The sequence below is a fragment of the Dioscorea cayenensis genome, chromosome 5 (assembly GCF_009730915.1).
Source record: "Dioscorea cayenensis subsp. rotundata cultivar TDr96_F1 chromosome 5, TDr96_F1_v2_PseudoChromosome.rev07_lg8_w22 25.fasta, whole genome shotgun sequence".
NCBI classification, from domain to species: Eukaryota; Viridiplantae; Streptophyta; class Magnoliopsida; order Dioscoreales; family Dioscoreaceae; genus Dioscorea; species Dioscorea cayenensis.
The window spans coordinates 31,594,476-31,614,350 of record NC_052475.1 but is presented as its reverse complement, the minus strand read 5'-3'; the positions used below and the strand labels follow the sequence as shown (position 1 = coordinate 31,614,350).

Here is a 19,875-nt window from a genome sequence, read left to right as displayed (position 1 = left end):
TCAATATATACGCTGTTCATAGGCTCCCCACTTCTCATAAAAGGCACAGAAAATAGGAAAATACTCGCAGAAAGGGAAATAATTAGAATAAAGAGTCAAACCACTTCTGAAATACTAAAAAATTTTACATCAAAAACTGGGTGGCAGTCTCTTAAGTTCTACATATGGTGAAAGCAGTAAGAGGAAAACACACCGCAGACACATACAATGAAAGAAATCCAAAGATTCACTGGGAATATTGTTACAAGCAAGGGAAGGTGGATTTCTTTGATAATAGATCCTGCTGTTCAGAACATTGAGTTTAAAGCTATGGCCAGATTGATGCTTCCACCGTCAGCAGCACATAACACTGCATCCAATGGAATAGGTAAACTAAGAGAAATGTCTTATAACAAGTTGTGATAAATTGTTTCATAAGTAGGTTCTATTCTAGAAAAAGATAATGATTTTTCGCCACTGAGCAACAACATATATATTTGTTTGGAGAGTACTACAGGTGTAAGCAAAAGCAAGAATTATCTTATGCAAAATTTGGCTCATTATTATGATTTCAGGAAGTCTATCTGCTTCACACATATTAAGTTTTTATTTGTGTTTTTTTCCCACCAAGTATCAAGAAATTAAAACTATCCAATTATGTATAACTAGTGAATGTGAGGGTAATTTTCTTGGTTGAGCACTAACCTTTGGTCATATTTCAATTTGAGCACCAACATTCAAAACGTACCAAAACGAGCATTAACATTTAATTTGGTTACATTGGTGAGATTATTGGGGTTTTCCAGCGAGAATTCAGTGACGTGGACGTCGGACTCCACATCATCTTCACCCTCGGAGGATGCCACATCAGTAATTTCTCCATATGTGCACTTCTCCTCCATGTCAGCTGCCACATCAGCCTCTTCATCCTCTGTTCTGATCATCTTTTTCCCCTTTTCGCCCCTACTTGTTGATGTGGCAGCATTCACGAGTGAAGATGAGGTAGAGTCTGGTGTCCACATGACTGAATTCTCACCAGAAAACCCCAATATCCTCACCAGTGTAACCAAATTAAATGTTAGTGCTAATTTTGATACGTTTTGAATGTTAGTGCTCAAATTGATATATGACCAAAGGTTAGTACTCAACCAAGAAAATTACCCGTGAATGTGACAATAGAAAAAGAATTTCAAAATAAAAAGACAGCATAAGTGGGGTCCTATCAACTGCTAGTCCACTATCACTTGCATCCTTAGAATATATACAACTTCAAAAGAGATCCAACTTTGTATGTAGCAAGATTAGAATCACAACTTGGACAACTATCTATAAGAAATAAAGCTTAGTGCCGTAATCCAATGGTTTAATTTTATTAAATTAATAGATTTTGAAGATTTAGCCTCGGGTTCTACTCTCTGGTTTGTGTATATTAGAATGCCAGAACAAGCTGAACAAGCTGCTAAATGCAACATAACCAAGGAACATGAAAACATAGAAGGAAATCATACTTTACCCCTGCATAATTCAGGCAATCAAGTCTTTGATTGTTGCTGGATCTGTTGCAGTAGAGATGCAGCCAACTGCAATGTTGCTTGCAGACGCTTCTGGGGATCTGGCTCGCCCTCTTCCATTGTTCTATTTGGTGCCTGTTGAATATTTGGCAGAGCAGGATTTCCCTGGCCACCAGTAACATCTTGAGGAAGATGAAGCTGGAAACTTCCAGCCTGGCTAAGCTGGGGTTCAGCAGAGTTCAAAGGCAAAGAAGCATTCGTGATACGGTCCACCATCATACCAGGAGAAATAGAAGCATGAGCAACATGGGGCCTTGGTGGCATAGAAGGAAGAGGAGGATGAATAGCCTGAGGGATAGAAGGAAGAGGAGGATAGACAGTCTGAGGCCCAGCAGGGCCAGAAGACACAGAAGCATGAGAAATCAAGCCAGGATTGCTTGACAGGCTTGCATCTGTAGATGAAACAAACTCTCGGCCACCTTGTTTGTGCTGTCCAAGAAAAGCAGCAAGCTGTGCAAGTTGCTCAGGTTGCAGAGGCATTGGCAAGGATGAAGACTGTTTAGTTTCCTGCAGCTGAGGGAGCTTGCTGTTGGGAAAATGAATAATGCCAGATGTTTCAGGGATATAATTCCCAGAAGATGTTTCTGGTGCTAACCTTGGATTTGCTATTGGATATTTCTCCTCCATGGAATTTCCAACTGAATGTGAAGCAGCATTTGGAGGAAGGGGTGGAAAGCTGACAATGCTGGGATTTGGGATGTGCATGTCACTTGGCCAGCTCAGTTTCAAAGCAGGATTTAGCTGTTGTTGAGGCTTCTGAGGCTGTTGAGGTTGGCCATGCCTGATCTCCATATTAAATTCAGGTTGCATTTCCCTTGGATGAATGGCCCCCAAATAAGGAAGACTGTCACCTAAATTGTGTGGTGCTAAATTTCCCAAGGATGTCCGGGAGATGGGGGAACTTGGCTTGATGAATGATGCATCTTCACGAAGATTAGTTCCATCAGATGGTCGGGCCATCAGAGTTGGGAGTTTGAATTCCATCGCATCCATTGGATAATGAAAAGAGCTGGAACAAGAATCAGAATGCTGAAACTTCAAAATTAACCCAGAGATGCTCATTTTGCCAGGTACTTTCAATACGTGCTCAGAAAATTCAGAAGGCGGCACAAGAAACAAGGAGATCTTGTCACCCAGTTTAGCAACAGCTGCTCGCTGCTTTTCACTCAAATAATGCAAGAGTTCATTGTAGAAAACAATATCAGCATCAGTTTCTGGAACAAAAAACACAACCCATGTGCCAGCTGCTTGATAATAATGTTTGGCCAGCATGTCAAGCCCCGTCCTTGCTGTGCAATCTAAGAACTCCGGCCTGCAAAATGAGCACTTCTCAGGAAGAAGATAGCAATAATTTCACCAATAAGCCTCTGAACTATGAAGTATGAGTTACTCTCAACTAGGCAAATAAGCGATATAGAGAAAAGATTACCATGGTACAAAAGGTACAAAGAATAGATGAGCTATTTAAAGCAGCACATGCTAAAAATGAAAGAGAATGCTAGGCCAAAAAAAAATTGAAATGATGGAGCTACAAAAGATTCTTTGGAGAAAAACAAGTCTAAGTTCAGATTGTTCCTTCAGCTTATCATACAACATGAAAAAAATCTTAACATGATTACTGCATCATTTATGACATAATTGGTACCGCCTAAATTGAGTTCATTCAACAAAACAAGAAAAAGGAAAAGAAAAATTGCATCTGTCATGAGCTTGCTCCATCATCAAAATGAACATACATTCACAGATTAAAAGTTATTTATACCATTTAGATGGTACCCCTTGTCAGATGATATGTATATTATTCATGCACGATATGCAAAGAGAGACTTACAGCATAAAGTCCAAGACTTTCCCAACTGGAAAGCAACGGGCACGACAAATTGGTGCGCCACCCTTAGCTATTGTACCTTCCCATTTCCACAATTCAAGTGGAGCAGATTGATGATACTCACTGCTCAAGTTTTGCAATTTACTTGAACCCAAAGGTGGCAGAGCAGGACCTGCATTAAATGCATCAGAGCTCCTCCAAGAATCATCATTTTCAGCGGGTGGACAAGGTAAATTTCTTGGATGATTAAGAAGGCCTTTCAAGCCAAATGGTAAAGAGTCAGTGTTTCCATTAAAACTATGAGGTTCATGCATGCTAGGATATGACCTTTTTGGGATGGAATCATGCTTATTTTTTTCAAACTCAGTGAATGGATACTCAGGTAATTCTCTATCAGTGAATGAGTCGGTCTTCAGTTTTTTCACTGAAGGAAAATTGGCATCTCCTACCACCCAGGAATCCTCAGAAAATGGACTTCTTTGATGCCTCTCGAGAGGGGGATTATCCCACTGTGCATCCCAGTCCCTCCTAGGACTATTCTGATAGCGTTCGTAAGTGTCCCCTGGCAACCTATGTGAGCCAAACTCCTGCAGCCTAATGTGCTCAAAGGGAGCACCAGGATTGCATCCTGGGCCCAAACCTGCTTGTACAGTACCAGTTCTACCAGAACCAACAGCACCAGAATCTCCATGCATCCTCTCAAAGTTTGGAATGAATGGTGGAGACGAAACTTGAAATCCTGAAGTAGGACTTTCAAAGCCTCTTTCCCCGTGGAAAGCCTCAAGGGTTCTTCCACTAGGGCCAGGATGAATATTAGACCTGAAACGTGGAGGATGAGGAACATTAGACAAACTCCTCCCTTGATCAGGAGGAACATCACCCTTAGCGAAGCAAACCCTTATACGTGGATTATCCAACAACTTTCCATGAAGGGCTTCCTTAGCTCTGCAAGCTGATGTCACACTCCTGTACTGAACAAAAGCATATGAGCGACCAGGAAATGTTGTAATTCTTTCAATTTCACCAAAAGGTGAAAAGGCCCTCCTTAAAACTGATTCATCAATATTCATGGGCAAAGGAAACCCTATCCATAATATTTCACTTGGCTCTGCATCTTTATTCCCCTTAAAATTGTCATATGACTTTCCAGATTGAATTGGCCTTGCATCTCCATGCTTATGTGAATGCCTTTCATTGTCATACCTTTGATATTCCTTATCCTGTGATGATAATGGAGGTTTCTCCTGAAATTTAGATGTTGATCAAGTGAATTTGGATAAAAAAATTATGTGGGCATCAATATTTCAAGCTTCAAGCAAAACAAGTCACAGTACATGTCCTAGTAATCAACCAACTCTAGAAAAATGTGCTTCAATTATAATTGGTAGCACATAAGCTTCCTCGCAAGAAGACCATCTCATTATAAGCTCATTCAAGAAAAATACTTATAATGAATAAATCACACAAAAGAACTGGTTCAGTCAATAGACAAGGCAATTTTGCACTTTATTTTGATGAGGAAATAAAGCCCAACAATAAGTTCGATTCCGCAAAAAAGGTAATAAAAGATCCATGAGGCATTTTAATCCTAAAAGACCACACACACACACGCACATGCCAATATAATATTAAATGCACGTCATGGCCAACCAAAAAAAAATGGGAGCAATCAAGAGTACAGGGATGATGCAGGAACATAACTCTTTGAAATTCATTTTCTGTTATGCCAGCAAGTAGCTAACTCCCACAAACAGGAAAATGAAACTCAACCAATTTGATATGCAATAAAATGATGAGAGACTTACAACTTAGGGTCATTTGCGTGAAAAGTCATCTAAAAATTTTAAAGAACAGTAAGGAAATAAAAAAGTTCCAATATTCCTAGCCATGCTTGGGCCCAGAGCTGTTCATAAGTGACAATGAATTGATTATACCAGGACAAGAACCAAGTAACCATACTGGTTGAAGCAAACCGATTAACTGAAATGGAGTGGAATTTCTTCAGAATTTTTGGGCAACATATATCCCTTGCTTACTTCCAAGGACCATGTAATTCAAAAGAATCCATGTATAGTAATGAAAGTTTCCCATATCAAAGAAATACACGAAGTCAGGTAAAGATGTATATGAGTATATATATAAGAATGCAGTGGATGCTGATAACTGCTACAAAGAAATCTGAGTTAACAGTGGAGGAATGACAAGAAGATATTTTTATGTTGACTGAGACAAGAAATTCAAAACCTACGAAAGGAATTATACAAAGACTGAAAGTTTATTCCTGACAGCATGGCTATATATGATATGAAGCACTAAACATATGCAATACAGAAATTATGTGAGGTAACTATGACACTAATTGATATCTGCAGCTACAAATGTTCATGGGTGATCAGAATGTTGAAAGATTTTCTCAAACTAGTAGGCGAGCTCATAAATTTGTGCAATCAAAACTCATGAAGTTACTTTTCTCATAAAGTAATTGTTCTCCCTTGAACAAAATAATCAATCACACACACACGCACATGCCATTATAATTTTAAATGCACATCATGGCCAGCCAAAAAAAATGGGAGCAATCAAGAGTACAGGGGTGATGCAGGAACATAACTCTTTAAAATCCATTTTCTGTTATGCCAACAAGAGCTAACTCCCACAAACAGGAAAATGAAACTCAACCAATTTGATATGCAATAAAATGATGAGAGACTTACAACTTAGGGTTGTTTGTGTATGAAGTCATCTAAAAATTTTAAAGGACAGCAAGGAAATAAAAAAGTTCCAATATTCCTAGCCATGCTTGGGCCCAGAGCTGTTCATAAGTGACAATGAATTGATATACTAGGACAAGAACCAAGTAACCAAAACTGGTTGAAGCAAACCGATTAACTGAAATAGAGTGGAATTTCTTCAGAATTTTTAGGCAACATATATCCCTTGCTTACTTCCGAGGACCATGTAATTCAAAAGAATCCATGTATAGTAATGAAAGTTTCCCATATCAAAGAAATACACGAAGTCAGGTAAAGATGTATATGAGTATATATATAAGAAAGCAGTGGATGCTGATAACTGCTACAAAGAAATCTGAGTTAACAGTGGAGGAATGACAAGAAGATATTTTTATGTTGACTGAGACAAGAAATTCAAAACCTACGAAAGGAATTATACAAAGACTGAAAGTTTATTCCTGACAGCATGGCTATATATGATATGAAGCACTAGACATATGCAATACAGAAATTATGTGAGGTAACTATGACACTAATTGATATCTGCAGCTACAAATGTTCATGGGCGATTAGAATGTTGAAAGATATTCTCAAACCAGTAGCAAGCTCATAAATTTGTGCAATCAAACCTCATGAAGTTACTTTTCTCATGAAGTAATTGTTCTCCCTTGAACAAAATAATCAATTCTCATCAAGGTCTTTCCCTGCTTTTCAAACTAAATTATTTTGGGGAAAAAAACACTCCTGCCAAGTCAACAGAATTTACCTTCAAACTCACACTTAACAGCCAGGGGTTAAAGATTGCAAATACAAGGACCCCTGTGCCTCTGAATAAATTAATGAACACAAAAATACCATCTCAACAATCTGTTGACATTGTGGAGAAATTCCTCTAATTGAAGTAATTTAAGGATAGAAAGTCTTCCAAACAAATATAACAATGGAAGAGTTCCAGAGCCAGCTCGAGAAACATATATTAGCAATATCGTATTGCTATTCTTGTGCGTTTTAGCAGTAGATACATAACCAACTGAATCGTGGAGGTTCATTTGTGCATACTGCATAGTGCATACCTCCCAAAAATAAATAAATAAATATCAAGGATGCAACTGGATACCAATGCTAATCAATCTTGGTATATTTGAACATAAGAAAACATATAACACTAAAATTCCATTAATTATTCAATTCCATTTAGGACCTTGTCATTAAGCAGCTGTGAGAAAATTCCCTCTGTACCATCTTTAATTTGGATGCTCCTAATCAGAATCTTTTTGTAGATTGCAAACAATGCATTTTGTTAAAACATGTGTAAATGATTTCTATGTATTCACATACGCATGACTCTAAAATTGCTTTGTAATTGTAGGTTGCTTGACTCCAGGTATAGCGGAGAAGGAAGAAGAAGGAAATTTAGGGAAGAAATAAATCATAACAAATGGAGTTAAAGTTTTAAAAATCGTTCATGTCATATGCCATACTCCCAACAAAATAATTTTAATCCAAGTAAGTTTTTGCACATAAAGTGAAGATTTCAGAAAGCTATAGACATACAGATGATTTCAAGGAAGTATTTGCCAATAAATAAATAAATAAATACTTAATTGACAAGTTAAGTTATTGTTGGATTTAGCATCTTATTCATGTTTTGAACAAAAGAATTGGTTCAATAGATTCCGTATTATCAAGGATACGAATTCACCATTTGGTATTGATGGGACAATATACTAGGGTAATTATTTCTTCTCCTGGTGTGCAGCATTGATGTTCTTCTTGCACCTGGCAGCATTAACCTGGTGTTTATTTGATTGTGGCTTGTTAATGTCAAATGGGCATTAGTCAGTTATTTTCAAAAGCTACAATACACTCAAAAATTTCTCAAGTATAAACTTTGTGTATGCTGTCTTGTGATTAACAACAGGTGTGACTTCCAGTTACATATTTGCACAGTGGCACGTCAATAGAAAGGCACTATCTTTCAAAAGTTTTCGGATTTTGCTTTCATGTGATTTTTGTAAACAGCATTTGGAGAACCTCAAATTGTGTATAAGAAACAAAGGATGCCATGTGCAATCTATGGGAAAAGATGCTATATCCCTTTAGCATGTTGGATTTGATAATAGACAAGGCAAAAGGAAATCCTAAGATTTATATCAACAACAATTTGTAAACAAGAAAATCATTATTAGTTCACACTTTGAAAAGGTTTGTTTTTGTGTAAAACAATTGACTTTTGTGTCCGAATGTAGAGAAAAAGATTACTCAATGTTGTGTATGAAAAATAAAAGGCAAACGTCAAACTATGCATAGCCCGATGTCATTAGATGAAAAAAACAATTCACTTCTTGGTCTCAAGTTATCTTCTCTCTCTTTCTTTTTTCATACCCCATAACTAAACCTTCTGCTCATGGTTTTCTCCTCTCTTCTTTTTCCCCATATGCTCTTTAACTTGTGATTTCTCCTCTAAAGACATTTGACAAATATGCTGTGAAATGTAAATTTCCCAACCTTAAAGACTAGGAAGAAGGAACGCTTTGCCTTATTTTAACAGATATGCACATGATTTAAAAATAAAAAAACACAGTGTCATCAGGTGCTATAACATTAGTGTGAGGTCACCTAAAATCCAGATGATTGTGCCCAGTGCCCACACCATGAAACTGATCATTATAAGAGAATACAAAGGTATTTTGGGAAAACAAAATTCTCATTTTACTTCTGAATGACTCAATCATTATGCATTCTCATTAAACTAAGTCGTGGCCATTGTACCACACAACTGTTAGTCATGAAGTAACATGCGCATAGGTGAGATGACAAAGTAGTCTCAAAGACATGTAGATGTTTGAATGCTGAAAGAAACACTATGATTATACACTGCATTGCGTTGATACATTTTTAAACTGTTACGTTTACATTATCTAATTTTCTTATTTCGGAGATAAGGGCAATTGAAACAAAATAGTACCATTTAGCCATTTACCAACGCGGAATCACGTGAACTGCAAAAACTCCCCATAGAGAGAATGGCCAAAATAGTTCAAATACGATCTATTTTGTGTCCAGATTTATGCTATACATTACAGAACTTCCCTGCATTGCTGAAAGAAAATACTCTCAAACACCTAAGTGAGTGATTTCGATGGTAACTGATGAGTATGTCCATTAGATGTTAACCTATTATTTGAAGATCTCATTAGTGGCCTTATTTCATAATTAAAACACAATGCAGTTGTGTACCATTCCTCAAGAATAACTGAAGAACTCCAATAACAATAGATCTTTCTTTGAATTTGTTAAGGATATGTTTCAGCTAATCAGATTCCTGCTTATCATTGGTAGTTCTCAAAAGTTAATCAAAACCACAATTCTGCTTGAATTTGAAGCATTCCTTGAAATTAATTTGAATACTCCATTGTAAATTTCAACCTTGCATATGATTAGTTAAAGATCTCGTTTAAATAACTGAATCATTATTTACAGATTGGTGTTCCTGATTAATGGAGTTAGTTCATAGTATAAGCACATATTAGGGCAGATGTGTACCCTATGCTAGAATTAACTTACTCAGGAGCTGAAGATAATGTAATAAAATATTAGTACAGTAACAATGATAAATCAACAATGCGAAACAATATGGCAGCAAACAAAGGTCAACATAACTAACCCCCTTGGCAAACTCGATCCTAAGAGGCATCCCTTCAATAATGGCACCTTGAAGAGCTCTCATTGCATGGGCCGCATCATCTTTCTTCATGTAGTTGACAAATGCATAGCTTCGACCAGGGACATAAGAAATGTCCTCAAGATGCCCGAACTTCAAAAATTGATCTGAAAGGACACTAGGTGACACCTCAGGACTCAGGTTCCCTACCCATAGGTGCCTTGATGGAGGGGCAACACCCCACCCAGATGAGCGCCCTCTCTCTTCAAATCTAAGGTCAAAATCTCTACGAGATACATCTCTCGAACCTCCTCCCTTTGCCATCTAGAAACATGAAAAATGTATCATGAGATACAATGCTCACAAACTGTATACTAGCAAACCATACCTAAGACACAAACAACATATTACAATACTAGTAATTTGATAGGAAAAATACTAGTTAATAACAAACTCAAACCCCATAATCATATCTCACATCAATATTCAAAGCACAGAGATCACAAGTCTGACTATTTATACAACTTGCAACATAATCAAAACAACCCAAACATTGCTATCCATATACCAGGAAAAGAATCCGAAAACCTGATTGCAGATAAAAAGTATTTCACATATACACCAACAAAGCCCAAACTTTCAGCAATTAAAAACAAATGCAGCCATATGACCAGGCATAGTAAACCCAAAACCTGATTAAGAGTCATTTATAAGCTAAAAGGAAAAAAAAATCAGAATCCAAAATATGATATTATAAACAGTGACTAAAGATAATCATCCAAAACCATAAAAAACAAAGCAAAAACCTAAGTCCAACAAGGTGTATTCTACCATTCATCCATAAACCCAGAGAAGAATGAAACAATCTGATTCCCACAAGACTGTTTCACATATACATCAACAAATCCAAATTTCTCAGATGTCAAAAGCAATTGCGGCCCATGCAACCAGCTAAATTACACTGAAAACCTGAATGAAAAACAAAATCCTGACTAATCAATAAAAAGAACAGGCATTTCAACCAATAATCCCAAACTTGGTAAAAACATCCCGAATCAGAGATCAGACTATAAAAGATCCATCATTATAAAAATCTAAACGCACATGAAAAGCGCTTCACATACACATCAACAAAAACCCGAACTCACCGCACGTAACAACAATCGCAGCCCTTATAGACCACAATGAGAGCCATCAGAGCTTCACTTATACCAAAAAAAGAAAACAATGATTTCACTGACTAAAAAGCTTAAAAATTAAACAACAAATCCTAGTTCTAGAGATCAATCCAATCAGCAGATTCAGCACTAATAAAACGAAGGAACATATGAACAAAACGCACAGAAGTACAGAAATAAAAAGAGAGAGAGAGAGAGAGAGAGGCTCACCAGGATTAGGGTTATGGTTTTGGAATCCGAGGCTACGGGAGAAGAGATTTAGGGTTAGGGTTTGGAGAAGAGGAGAGGAGGAGGAGGTGATGAATCGAGAGCGTAGAGGAACCTCCTTGAATTCGAAACCTACTGTGATTTCAGAGTTCCGGCTGTTTTAATTACAGCCGTCCATTTGGCAGCATCATTGATTCAGATCTAAATTCTCAGAGAAGCCCTTAAACATTTACCAAATTACAAAAACATTTGTGATTTTGTAACAATACCCAAAAAAAAACAAAAATTTTGAATTTAGACTAATTACTTCATTTGTCATTGCTTAAACTTAAGAAATTTAGCATTTTATGTGCATAACTTAAATTGATCTTGTAAAATGGGACTTGCAAGCTCATTTTAAATAATTTCTAGACTCTTAAATTTTTTTTTTAATAAGGTAGATTTCATCATTTTATATATTTATGAAGCAAATGAAAACTCCATAAAGGGTAAAAAAAAAAATTTAAGTAATTTCAACAATTTATCATATGATCAAAAAATGTTATAGTATGTACACTAGGAACAACATGTTTGTGCAAGCTCCTCAAAGCAATTTAAAATTTAATTACAGTATGAACTTTAAGAAAAAATTGGAGTTAAAATCATAGTCATAATAACCAAATGCTGAATTCTTTCTAAATCCATGTCCTAGACTTACAAGTTTGTTTACTAAGGCATGATTTTTTCCTTTTTTTTATTTTATTACTGCTAAGAGCTCGATCAATTCCAATGCCAATTGTCCGCCAAGAAGTTTTTTTAAAAAATAAATAAAGTAGATGAACTATAAATTTATTAAAAAAAAACTAAACGAGAACAAAACAAACACGAACAAGCACAAAAAAAAAGGAACAAAAGTATGAAAAACATATAAGGAAAAACAGGCTCAGAAAAAACAAGAAACTAGGAGGGCATCACTAAGGATGATGTACACCTAGGACAACAAATAAAAATGGACAAGACAACTGGCAACTGATACGACGAAGTCCACCTGAAAGCAACAGAGATCTTCTCAATTAGGCAACAGAGGATCACTCCCAGGGGTGCAGAGGTGTCGTGCTGCTGGCGAGATCGGCTGATTAGGAGCTTAGGAAATCAAGAGAGCGCTTAACGATTTCAATGGAATTGGTAGGAAGTTGATAAAGCGGTCTTTAGCTACAAAAATCCAAACAAGTAACAAATGAATAATTTTAAACATAATAGAGACTGGAGACGGAAACTTGTAATTAAAAATACGATTGTTTCTTTCCAGCCATATGTTCTAGAAAATGGCTTGTAGCTTGTTTTCCTCAACACGAGGCCCGGATTGAAGCACTTGCTTGTCTTCCTAAACGCAAGGCTGGATGACAACACCAACAACATGGAGTAATTACTTCAAGGTTCTGCACTCGTTTTTAATAGTTTGAGTAGATCTTTGTTATCTTTTAGAGCATTTCTAAATAGGGAATATGCATGAAGAAACTCCAAATACGTACAGAGAGGATCACAGTGGAGTAGAAATATAACAGTGAAGTTTAGATTGTGGACGAAAAAGTCATGCAGTTGAAGAAATATAACATACAATATATATTTTTCACATTTCTGAAAACTATTTAAGACACCTAAATTTACTTGCTGAATGTTTTGTCAGATTGACATTGAGATGAACTAAGTTACTATATATGTTTACAATAATTCTCGGTTAAGTTTATTCTGCAAGTAATATTCATGCAACAAAGATAAAATTTCAATCTCTCAATTCTTGTTCTTTATTCTTCTATTAAACTGAGCTGAGCAAGCCTTGAGTATCCATGCATTCATCGTCTCGGGCACATCTGAATTTTACTGCATTTGATATACAAGAGTTAAAGCCAAAGTCTGCTTTCATATTGTTTGTAAAAATCTATCAGAACATTTTAATTAAATGAAACATGAGAACAAATTTCATCTCCAATATTCATCTTCATCACAATGCTCTTAAATGAGCAAAAACTCGGAATAGATTTCTTTATTTGCTGATGAAGAGAAGCAAAGTAAATGATGTTTTAACACAACTGACTGGAACATGAGCCATGTTCTTGTAAAAGTACTGGTCTAATTTATAAACAGTTGCAAATTAATAACACTCCATCACAGCGCACTGTCCTACAAAAACTTGGTTCAATGGTTGCACGCTCTTTCTTTAATGCCCAATTCACCACCCCTCATCTGAAAGATCAAAGGCAATTTTCAATTAGTGAAACTTCAAAAGATAAAAATGATGCCTTAAAAATAAAAAAAACAAAAGTAAAAACAAAACAATAAAATGAAATGCCTTTACTATTTATGCTACGTAATTCCTAAAAAAACTTTTTCATTTAAGACCAATGAAACTCATCATCTGAAACAAGATACAAAAGAACACCAGGGTAATGGTGGATCATTTCTAATAGTGACTATTCAATAATTCATTTATGCCCGAAAGAGAATTCAAACAGAAATATTAGGAGAAAAACAAGCTATTTATATGTATGTGATTTCTAAAAATGCTAGTATTTTGTAAAATTCTTCTTTTGAAATCAATGAAGTTCGTTGTCGAGGAAAAAATTGAAGGCAAACCATTCTCTCATTCTAGTACCTATCTGTTCAATATATCACATTCTGTCTAAAAAGCACTACCATAAAACAAAATAGAGGAAAAGAATAGCGAAAAACTAGATAACTTCTTTACCTATCCTTGCCCCAATCAAAACACAGCCAATAGTGATGAAAATGCATAAAAGAATCACTCAAAATTATTAAATCATATATATATATATGATAAAACGCATACCGAAAAGAAATTTTAAAAAAATATCTCATCTGAACTGATGATATACTCCAGTACGCAGGTCCTGAACAAAAATGATTTATTTTGTGTAGTAAGAATAAAAGAAGGTCTATTTTTAGTTGAATGAAGAAGATAAAATGGATTGCTCAAAAAGGAAAAAAAGAAAAAAAAAAAATGAAAATGTATTGATAACTCATTTCCCCTCAATCCAAACACAAACACATTACTGATCAAAACTGCATGAGAATCACTCAACATCATCTACACTGTTAAAAAAAAAAAAAAATCTCATCTTGATTGGTGATGATATCATTGATATACCACCACAATGCTCATATTCTGCAGATAAATTATTCATTTTTGTACTGTGATTAGATCACTACAAACACTTAATATGATTAGAAAACAACAAAACAAGATCAATACCTTCCATCTCTCAGCTACAAAGTAAGAGTCTGGAAGCTGGAATCAAGATCACAGAGACTCCGGCGAGGCACAAAGTGATGAGATTCCTCGAGCACCACCGCAGCAGCCGCAGCTGGATGGCAACACTGGTGCTCTTCATACTCGAGACATTCAGTGGCTCCATGGACAGATCAAAGCTCGCGCCTTTAAGCCTGAGCTCCTGCACGCACATTGTCAGCGCGCGGTCAGAGCCTTTGTCAGTCTTCAGCAGCTTCTTCACTCTCTGGACCCCGAACAATCTCATCTGCACCGCAGAGACCAAGGCACTCGAAGTGATCAGCGAGAGCGCGAAGGGAACCCACCACCGCGCGCACCGGTCGCGGTGGCGATGCGCCCAGGAGGAGGAGGTAAACAATAGCGCCAGAAAGAAGAAGTGGAAAGCGAAGAAGAGGCAGCATAGGTGGAAAACCTCGCGCTTGAAGTTCTCGAGCTGGAGTTCTCGCACGGCGACGCGATAGCCTGAGAGGTGTTCGTCTCTTTGCCACAGTTGAAGGAGGAGGTTGTGGCCAGGACTACGAGAGATCTCGGCAAGGCTAGTGAGAGTGCGGGAGGAGAAGAAGGATTCCTGGTGGTTCTCGGGCTCCATGAGGATCTCCACGGGCGGAGACTCGATCGATTCGGCCGCCATTGAAGCGCTCGCAAGGTGTTTGTTTGAATTCTCGTCGACATTTGAAGGAAGTTCGCAGAGTTTGAACTTTGAACTGAGATTTGGCTGTTAAGATTATTGTTTATCTAAATCACTGGGATTTTAACAAATACCACCTTGGAAATTATTTATAGAGGTATTAATGCAAAAATTCATGCAATTTTGATTTAATTTTTTTATAGGGTTATATATATAAAATAACTATAAAATAAAAAAAAATATATTAATGGGCAACGGTAGATTTGTGACATCCGACCTTTTCGAAGCATCAATCGAGAAAGGGAGGATCGGAAGAAAGTTTCAATCAAATTGCTGAAATCTCTGGTAAAATTCAGTTTTATTTTGATTGATTTTGATCCAGTTTGTTCACCAGATCATTCTTTGTTACCATTGTAGCAATTTTGTTCCCGGATAATTCGTCATTTTCCGTAAGATTTTTCTAATTCAAATGATTGTTTGTGTGTGTGTTTTAATCACTGATTTTTTTTTTAGATCTGATTTTATTTATTGGTTTCTGTTGGTTTTATTCCTCAAAAATGGGTTCTTGGTCGTTTTGGAACTCAATCGCTGTTTTTGGGAGGAGAAAGATCCATTCTTTGTTGCATTTTCTTGATAATGAATTATTAGAAATATATTGAAAGGGGTTTTCTCTCTCATTCTAATTGTTCTTGGATTTTTATTACTCTTGATGTTATGTTGGTGGTTTTATTGGTTGGGAGTTTGATTGGTACTTACGTTGTGACTTGGTGTTGTTGGTAGAGGCATATATCTCGATTGAGGAGTACTCAGAATGTGCTTTTTTGATGTGTAGTCTGCAAGAGATGTGCATTGTCAATTGAGCTTCTGTGGTTCCATTGTGTGCTTGATTGAGGGAAAATAGAAGAAATCAAAAGAAAACATCAAGAAAAATTATATTCCTGTGCCTGGTTAAATAATAGAGTATAACGCAGATGAGTAAATGAAATAAATTTTCGATATCATTTTCTCTTCTTTCTGTATTGTCATTTTCCATTCTTCTCTATTGCTCTATTTTCTCTCGATCCAACTTCACTCGTAGTAAATCAAGTTCTTCAATAGATCAGACATTTTGTTTTATTCAAGTTTTTTTTTTAATAATATTTTTTTATGAATATAAACAGTATTAGAGTCCGGATGCTACAAAAATAATATAAAAATCCCGGGATGAACAGTACTGCTGAGGGAGGGATTTGAACCCATGACCTCCCTCTTTACACTTTGGTTTCATACTATTGAGCTATCCAATGGTTAATATTCAAGCTTTTTTTTTGTTTTGAGGAAAATTTTGACAACTATTCTGTGTTTTAATTTGCTATTCTAAATATTCGTATGGATTGTTTGTGCGTCGGAGATTAGCTTGTTTGCGTTGCATATGAGATTTTTTATTAATAACTGTTGTGAGCTTTTATTATTTTCTTGAATTTTGTGTCTGTAGAATTCGGATAGGCTTGGTCTGGTGATCACAGTTACCAAAAAATGAGTTGCAGCAGTGGACATGGGAAGGCTTCACCGGGTACATAATTACGTGTGCTTAATTTCATATGTGGTGAATAGTTTTCTGTTAATGTATTGATATTATCTTTGTTAAGTACATAGGCAGAAATCTGTTTAGTATTTCATAGTGTTAAGTACATAGGTAGAAATCTGTTTAGTATTTCATGGTTTTTTTTTTGTATCTACTATCAAAGAATATTTTCTGAGCTTGCTGAAGGAATATATACTTGTTTTGAATTATATTTTATTTTGGTGGTGGAATACGTGTTAAATCATTCTTACTGGCAAATAGTTAGTGTGGGCTTTTTTTAAACACTTTATTAGAAGGCTATGCTTCCTTACGAAAATTTCTCTGTTTTTTTCAGATTGTTGTTAAAGAATCTGATGTAAGTGTTCATCATATCTTTGAAATCTCTGGAGAACAGCTAAACAAGTTGTTCACTTGAATATGAACTTTTAAGATAATAACTTATACAAATTGTTTCAACTGATAAAGCATATAGTGGCCCATCTGTGTACTTGAAACTTTCATGAACAGAGAATAGAGATTTCTTTTAGCTCACCTTGTGTTTATGATATATGATGCTGCTATGTATGTCTATCTGATGCGGCGGACTACTATAGCGTTAAGTAAAAATTTGAGTGTTGTTTTTGCTACAAGTTTAATTGTCATTCCTTGTTTACCAATTTTAGTGCTGTTTTCTGCAGAGAAATTGAGGAAACTGAAGGATTTATTGCTTAAAAGTGATAATCGCATTTGTGCTGATTGTGGTGCTGTAGATCCCAAATGGGCGTAAGAACTATTCTTTGCCGCATATATGTATCAATATTTCTTGCTCAGAACCTGAGCATCATTTTATTATTATTTCCATATCTCATATGTTTGGCGAAATTGATGTTGAGCACACTACACTTAGATATGCGGTAAAGTCCAGAAATTTTTGGGCGACCTATCCCAAGATTATAGAATATACATACTGCTCCTGAGATTTATGTGGTGATTTATTGGAAAACATCGATTAAATTTATTCTCATCCAAATGCTTCTTTCATTCTTATTTGAGTAACAATTTATTTTAGAAATTCCTCTCTTACTTTTACAGGTCAAGTAATATTGGTGTTTTCATCTGCTTAAAGTGTTCTGGTGTACATAGAAGTCTTGGTACACATATCTCAAAGGTAACTCATGTGATGTTTGTCTCACTTGTTTGCTGCCATTATATTTTCTTTGTTTGGTTTATTTTTTCACAGTAAACTCTTTGGCTAACTAGGTCTTAAATTCACCTTGGCTTTTTAAAGCCAGGGTCCATATGGTTAATTTGTTGACATGAGTGTAGTGTTATATGTTTGTCATGGTGCACACCTGGGATATTTAGCTGTCACTTGTTAAAGGGAGACACTAACCTGAAAGGTGTGAGACCATTAAACTTATACCCTTTTTATTTGTAAGTTGCCCTTCATTATTAAGCCAAACTTATAGGGAAATCACCAGCACAAACCCTAGCCATGATAACATTCAATTGGCTGCTTGATTCTCTCTTCTGGCTTCTAATCTTTGGCGCACAGGTTATGTCAGTGACATTGGATGAATGGTCTGATGACCAAATTGACTCCATGCTTGAGGTTGGTGGAAACTCTTATGCAAATTCAATTTATGAGGCCTTTTTGCCTGCCGGGTATTTAAAACCCAACCCCAACTCAACTTATGATGAAAGGGCTGAGTTCATCAGGTTGGTTATAAAGATATATGCCAAATGAAGCTGATGGGTTCTCACCATGATATTGATGGAAGTTCATGTGAAATTTCATCTTTTGTTTTTCAGGTCTAAATATGAGCTGCAAGAATTTTTGAAGCCAAGCTTGCGCATCGTCTCTTCAAAGAGTTCACACCTTTCAAGTGATTCTGGAAAGGATAAACATAGCAGTTCTTCCTTCAACAGTCCAGCAAATGCAGTTAGTCTTCTATTTCCCACAACTTTGGCACTTTGTGATTTGGTAGCATCAATGACACTGAGCAATGTTGTTTGACTTAGCAATTGCAGAGTTCTATTGACTAAAACTAACGCGCTTTCTTAATTTATACAGTATTTGGACCAATTGCAAATTTAGTATTTATCTTTCAGCAATTTGCCATACATGAATTTCATCTCCCAAAATCATGTCATTTTGTATGTGTCAGCAGGCAGGCATGGTAGAATTTATTGGAATATTGAAGGTTAAAGTTATAAAAGGCAGAAATTTAGCTATCAGAGATATGTTGAGTAGTGATCCTTATGTTGTTTTGACTTTGGGGCAGCAGGTGTGTTATTTTTCAATAATGCAAATATATATTGCTCTGAAGCACTACTCTCTGTCAGAACTCAAACTTCTAAAATTTGATCCTGTTACAACTTGCAGAAGGCTCAAACGTCAGTGATAAAAAGCAATTTGAATCCAGTTTGGAATGAGGAGCTTAATTTATCTGTTCCTGAATCTTATGGGGCTTTAAAAGTTGTAAGTAATGCCTTAACAGGTTTTTTATTTCTCAACTTTTCAAATGTTCTGATATCTTATCCTTTTCATTCATTCTCCGAGCAGCAAGTATTTGATCATGATGTAATCTCCTCGGATGATATAATGGGCGAAGCAGAGGTAGACCTCCAGCCGATGATTGCCGGAGCTATGGCCTTTGGAGATCCTGACCTGCTTGCAGACATGCAGATTGGCAAGTGGTTGAAATCAGATGACAATGCACTCATAAATGATAGTCTTGTAAACATTATTGATGGAAAGGTGATACAAGAGGTCTCTCTAAGGCTACAAAGAGTGGAATGTGGAGAATTAGATATGGAGCTTCAATGGATTCCATTGAGTCAATAGACTTGTAATTTTTCCTATTATTGTGAGCTTTTGTACCGCTATGTTTTTATTTCATACTTGTTCTTTGCTATCTTTATTTTATTTTATTTTTCCTGTGTGAAAAGGTAGTAAATGACTGGTGTTCTTCAAACAGGGCCTGTATTATTTTAATAAATGGATAGTAGAGGGTGATATTTGCAAAAACTTAGTTGCTTATTTTTTTTTAGCCCCTGAAGTATATCAAAATTAGTTTTATTTGTTTAGAGAAAGTCTCAAATTTTCCATATATAGCATTCTAAAGTTCATAATTGCACATTACCCCTCCAAAACTAAGATTCTTACATATATGTATATATTTTTATATGTTTTACACACTAAAATTTTGAGTTATTGTGGGTATATATATATATACATACTGCCATACATGATATA

General features: G+C 36.0%; 3 protein-coding genes across 10 annotated transcripts; 1 reads left to right on the top strand and 2 right to left on the bottom strand.

Annotated features, from left to right (window-relative positions):
• Positions 1-61: 61 nt before the first annotated feature.
• Positions 62-11,300, bottom strand: LOC120260736 (flowering time control protein FPA). 3 transcript variants are annotated; one of them, XM_039268294.1, is made up of 5 exons: positions 11,163-11,300; positions 9,778-10,098; positions 3,382-4,622; positions 1,488-2,862; positions 62-349 (listed from the first exon to the last, which is right to left on the bottom strand). In XM_039268294.1, exons 2-4 carry the CDS (start codon positions 10,096-10,098, stop codon positions 1,512-1,514), a joined length of 2,913 nt encoding a protein of 970 aa, XP_039124228.1. In that variant the 5' UTR covers positions 11,163-11,300; the 3' UTR covers positions 62-349; positions 1,488-1,511. The 3 variants fall into 3 exon arrangements, with proteins under 3 accessions (XP_039124228.1, XP_039124227.1, XP_039124229.1); XM_039268293.1 differs by having other exon boundaries at positions 1,493-2,862; XM_039268295.1 differs by having other exon boundaries at positions 1,493-2,862; positions 3,382-4,598.
• A 1,879-nt stretch (positions 11,301-13,179) lies between these two features.
• LOC120262263 lies at positions 13,180-15,292 on the bottom strand. Of its 3 annotated transcripts, none has more exons than XR_005536735.1 (3): positions 14,410-15,292; positions 13,987-14,047; positions 13,180-13,382 (listed from the first exon to the last, which is right to left on the bottom strand). XR_005536735.1 is itself a non-coding variant. In XM_039270350.1 (3 exons), exons 1-2 carry the CDS (start codon positions 15,074-15,076, stop codon positions 14,420-14,422), a joined length of 492 nt encoding a protein of 163 aa, XP_039126284.1. In that variant the 5' UTR covers positions 15,077-15,292; the 3' UTR covers positions 13,180-13,382; positions 14,410-14,419. The 3 variants fall into 3 exon arrangements, 2 of the variants coding, with proteins under 2 accessions (XP_039126284.1, XP_039126283.1); XM_039270350.1 differs by lacking the exon at positions 13,987-14,047 and having other exon boundaries at positions 14,410-14,692; positions 14,858-15,292; XM_039270349.1 differs by lacking the exon at positions 13,987-14,047.
• Positions 15,293-15,328: 36 nt separating this feature from the next.
• Positions 15,329-19,477, top strand: LOC120262262 (ADP-ribosylation factor GTPase-activating protein AGD12-like). 4 transcript variants are annotated; one of them, XM_039270346.1, is made up of 9 exons: positions 15,329-15,418; positions 16,548-16,625; positions 17,315-17,399; positions 17,709-17,784; positions 18,172-18,335; positions 18,429-18,558; positions 18,788-18,904; positions 19,003-19,098; positions 19,183-19,477. In XM_039270346.1, exons 2-9 carry the CDS (start codon positions 16,589-16,591, stop codon positions 19,462-19,464), a joined length of 987 nt encoding a protein of 328 aa, XP_039126280.1. In that variant the 5' UTR covers positions 15,329-15,418; positions 16,548-16,588; the 3' UTR covers positions 19,465-19,477. The 4 variants fall into 4 exon arrangements, with proteins under 4 accessions (XP_039126280.1, XP_039126278.1, XP_039126279.1 ...); XM_039270344.1 differs by having other exon boundaries at positions 18,785-18,904; XM_039270345.1 differs by having other exon boundaries at positions 15,345-15,418; positions 16,559-16,625; positions 18,785-18,904.
• The last annotated feature ends 398 nt before the right edge of the window (positions 19,478-19,875 follow it).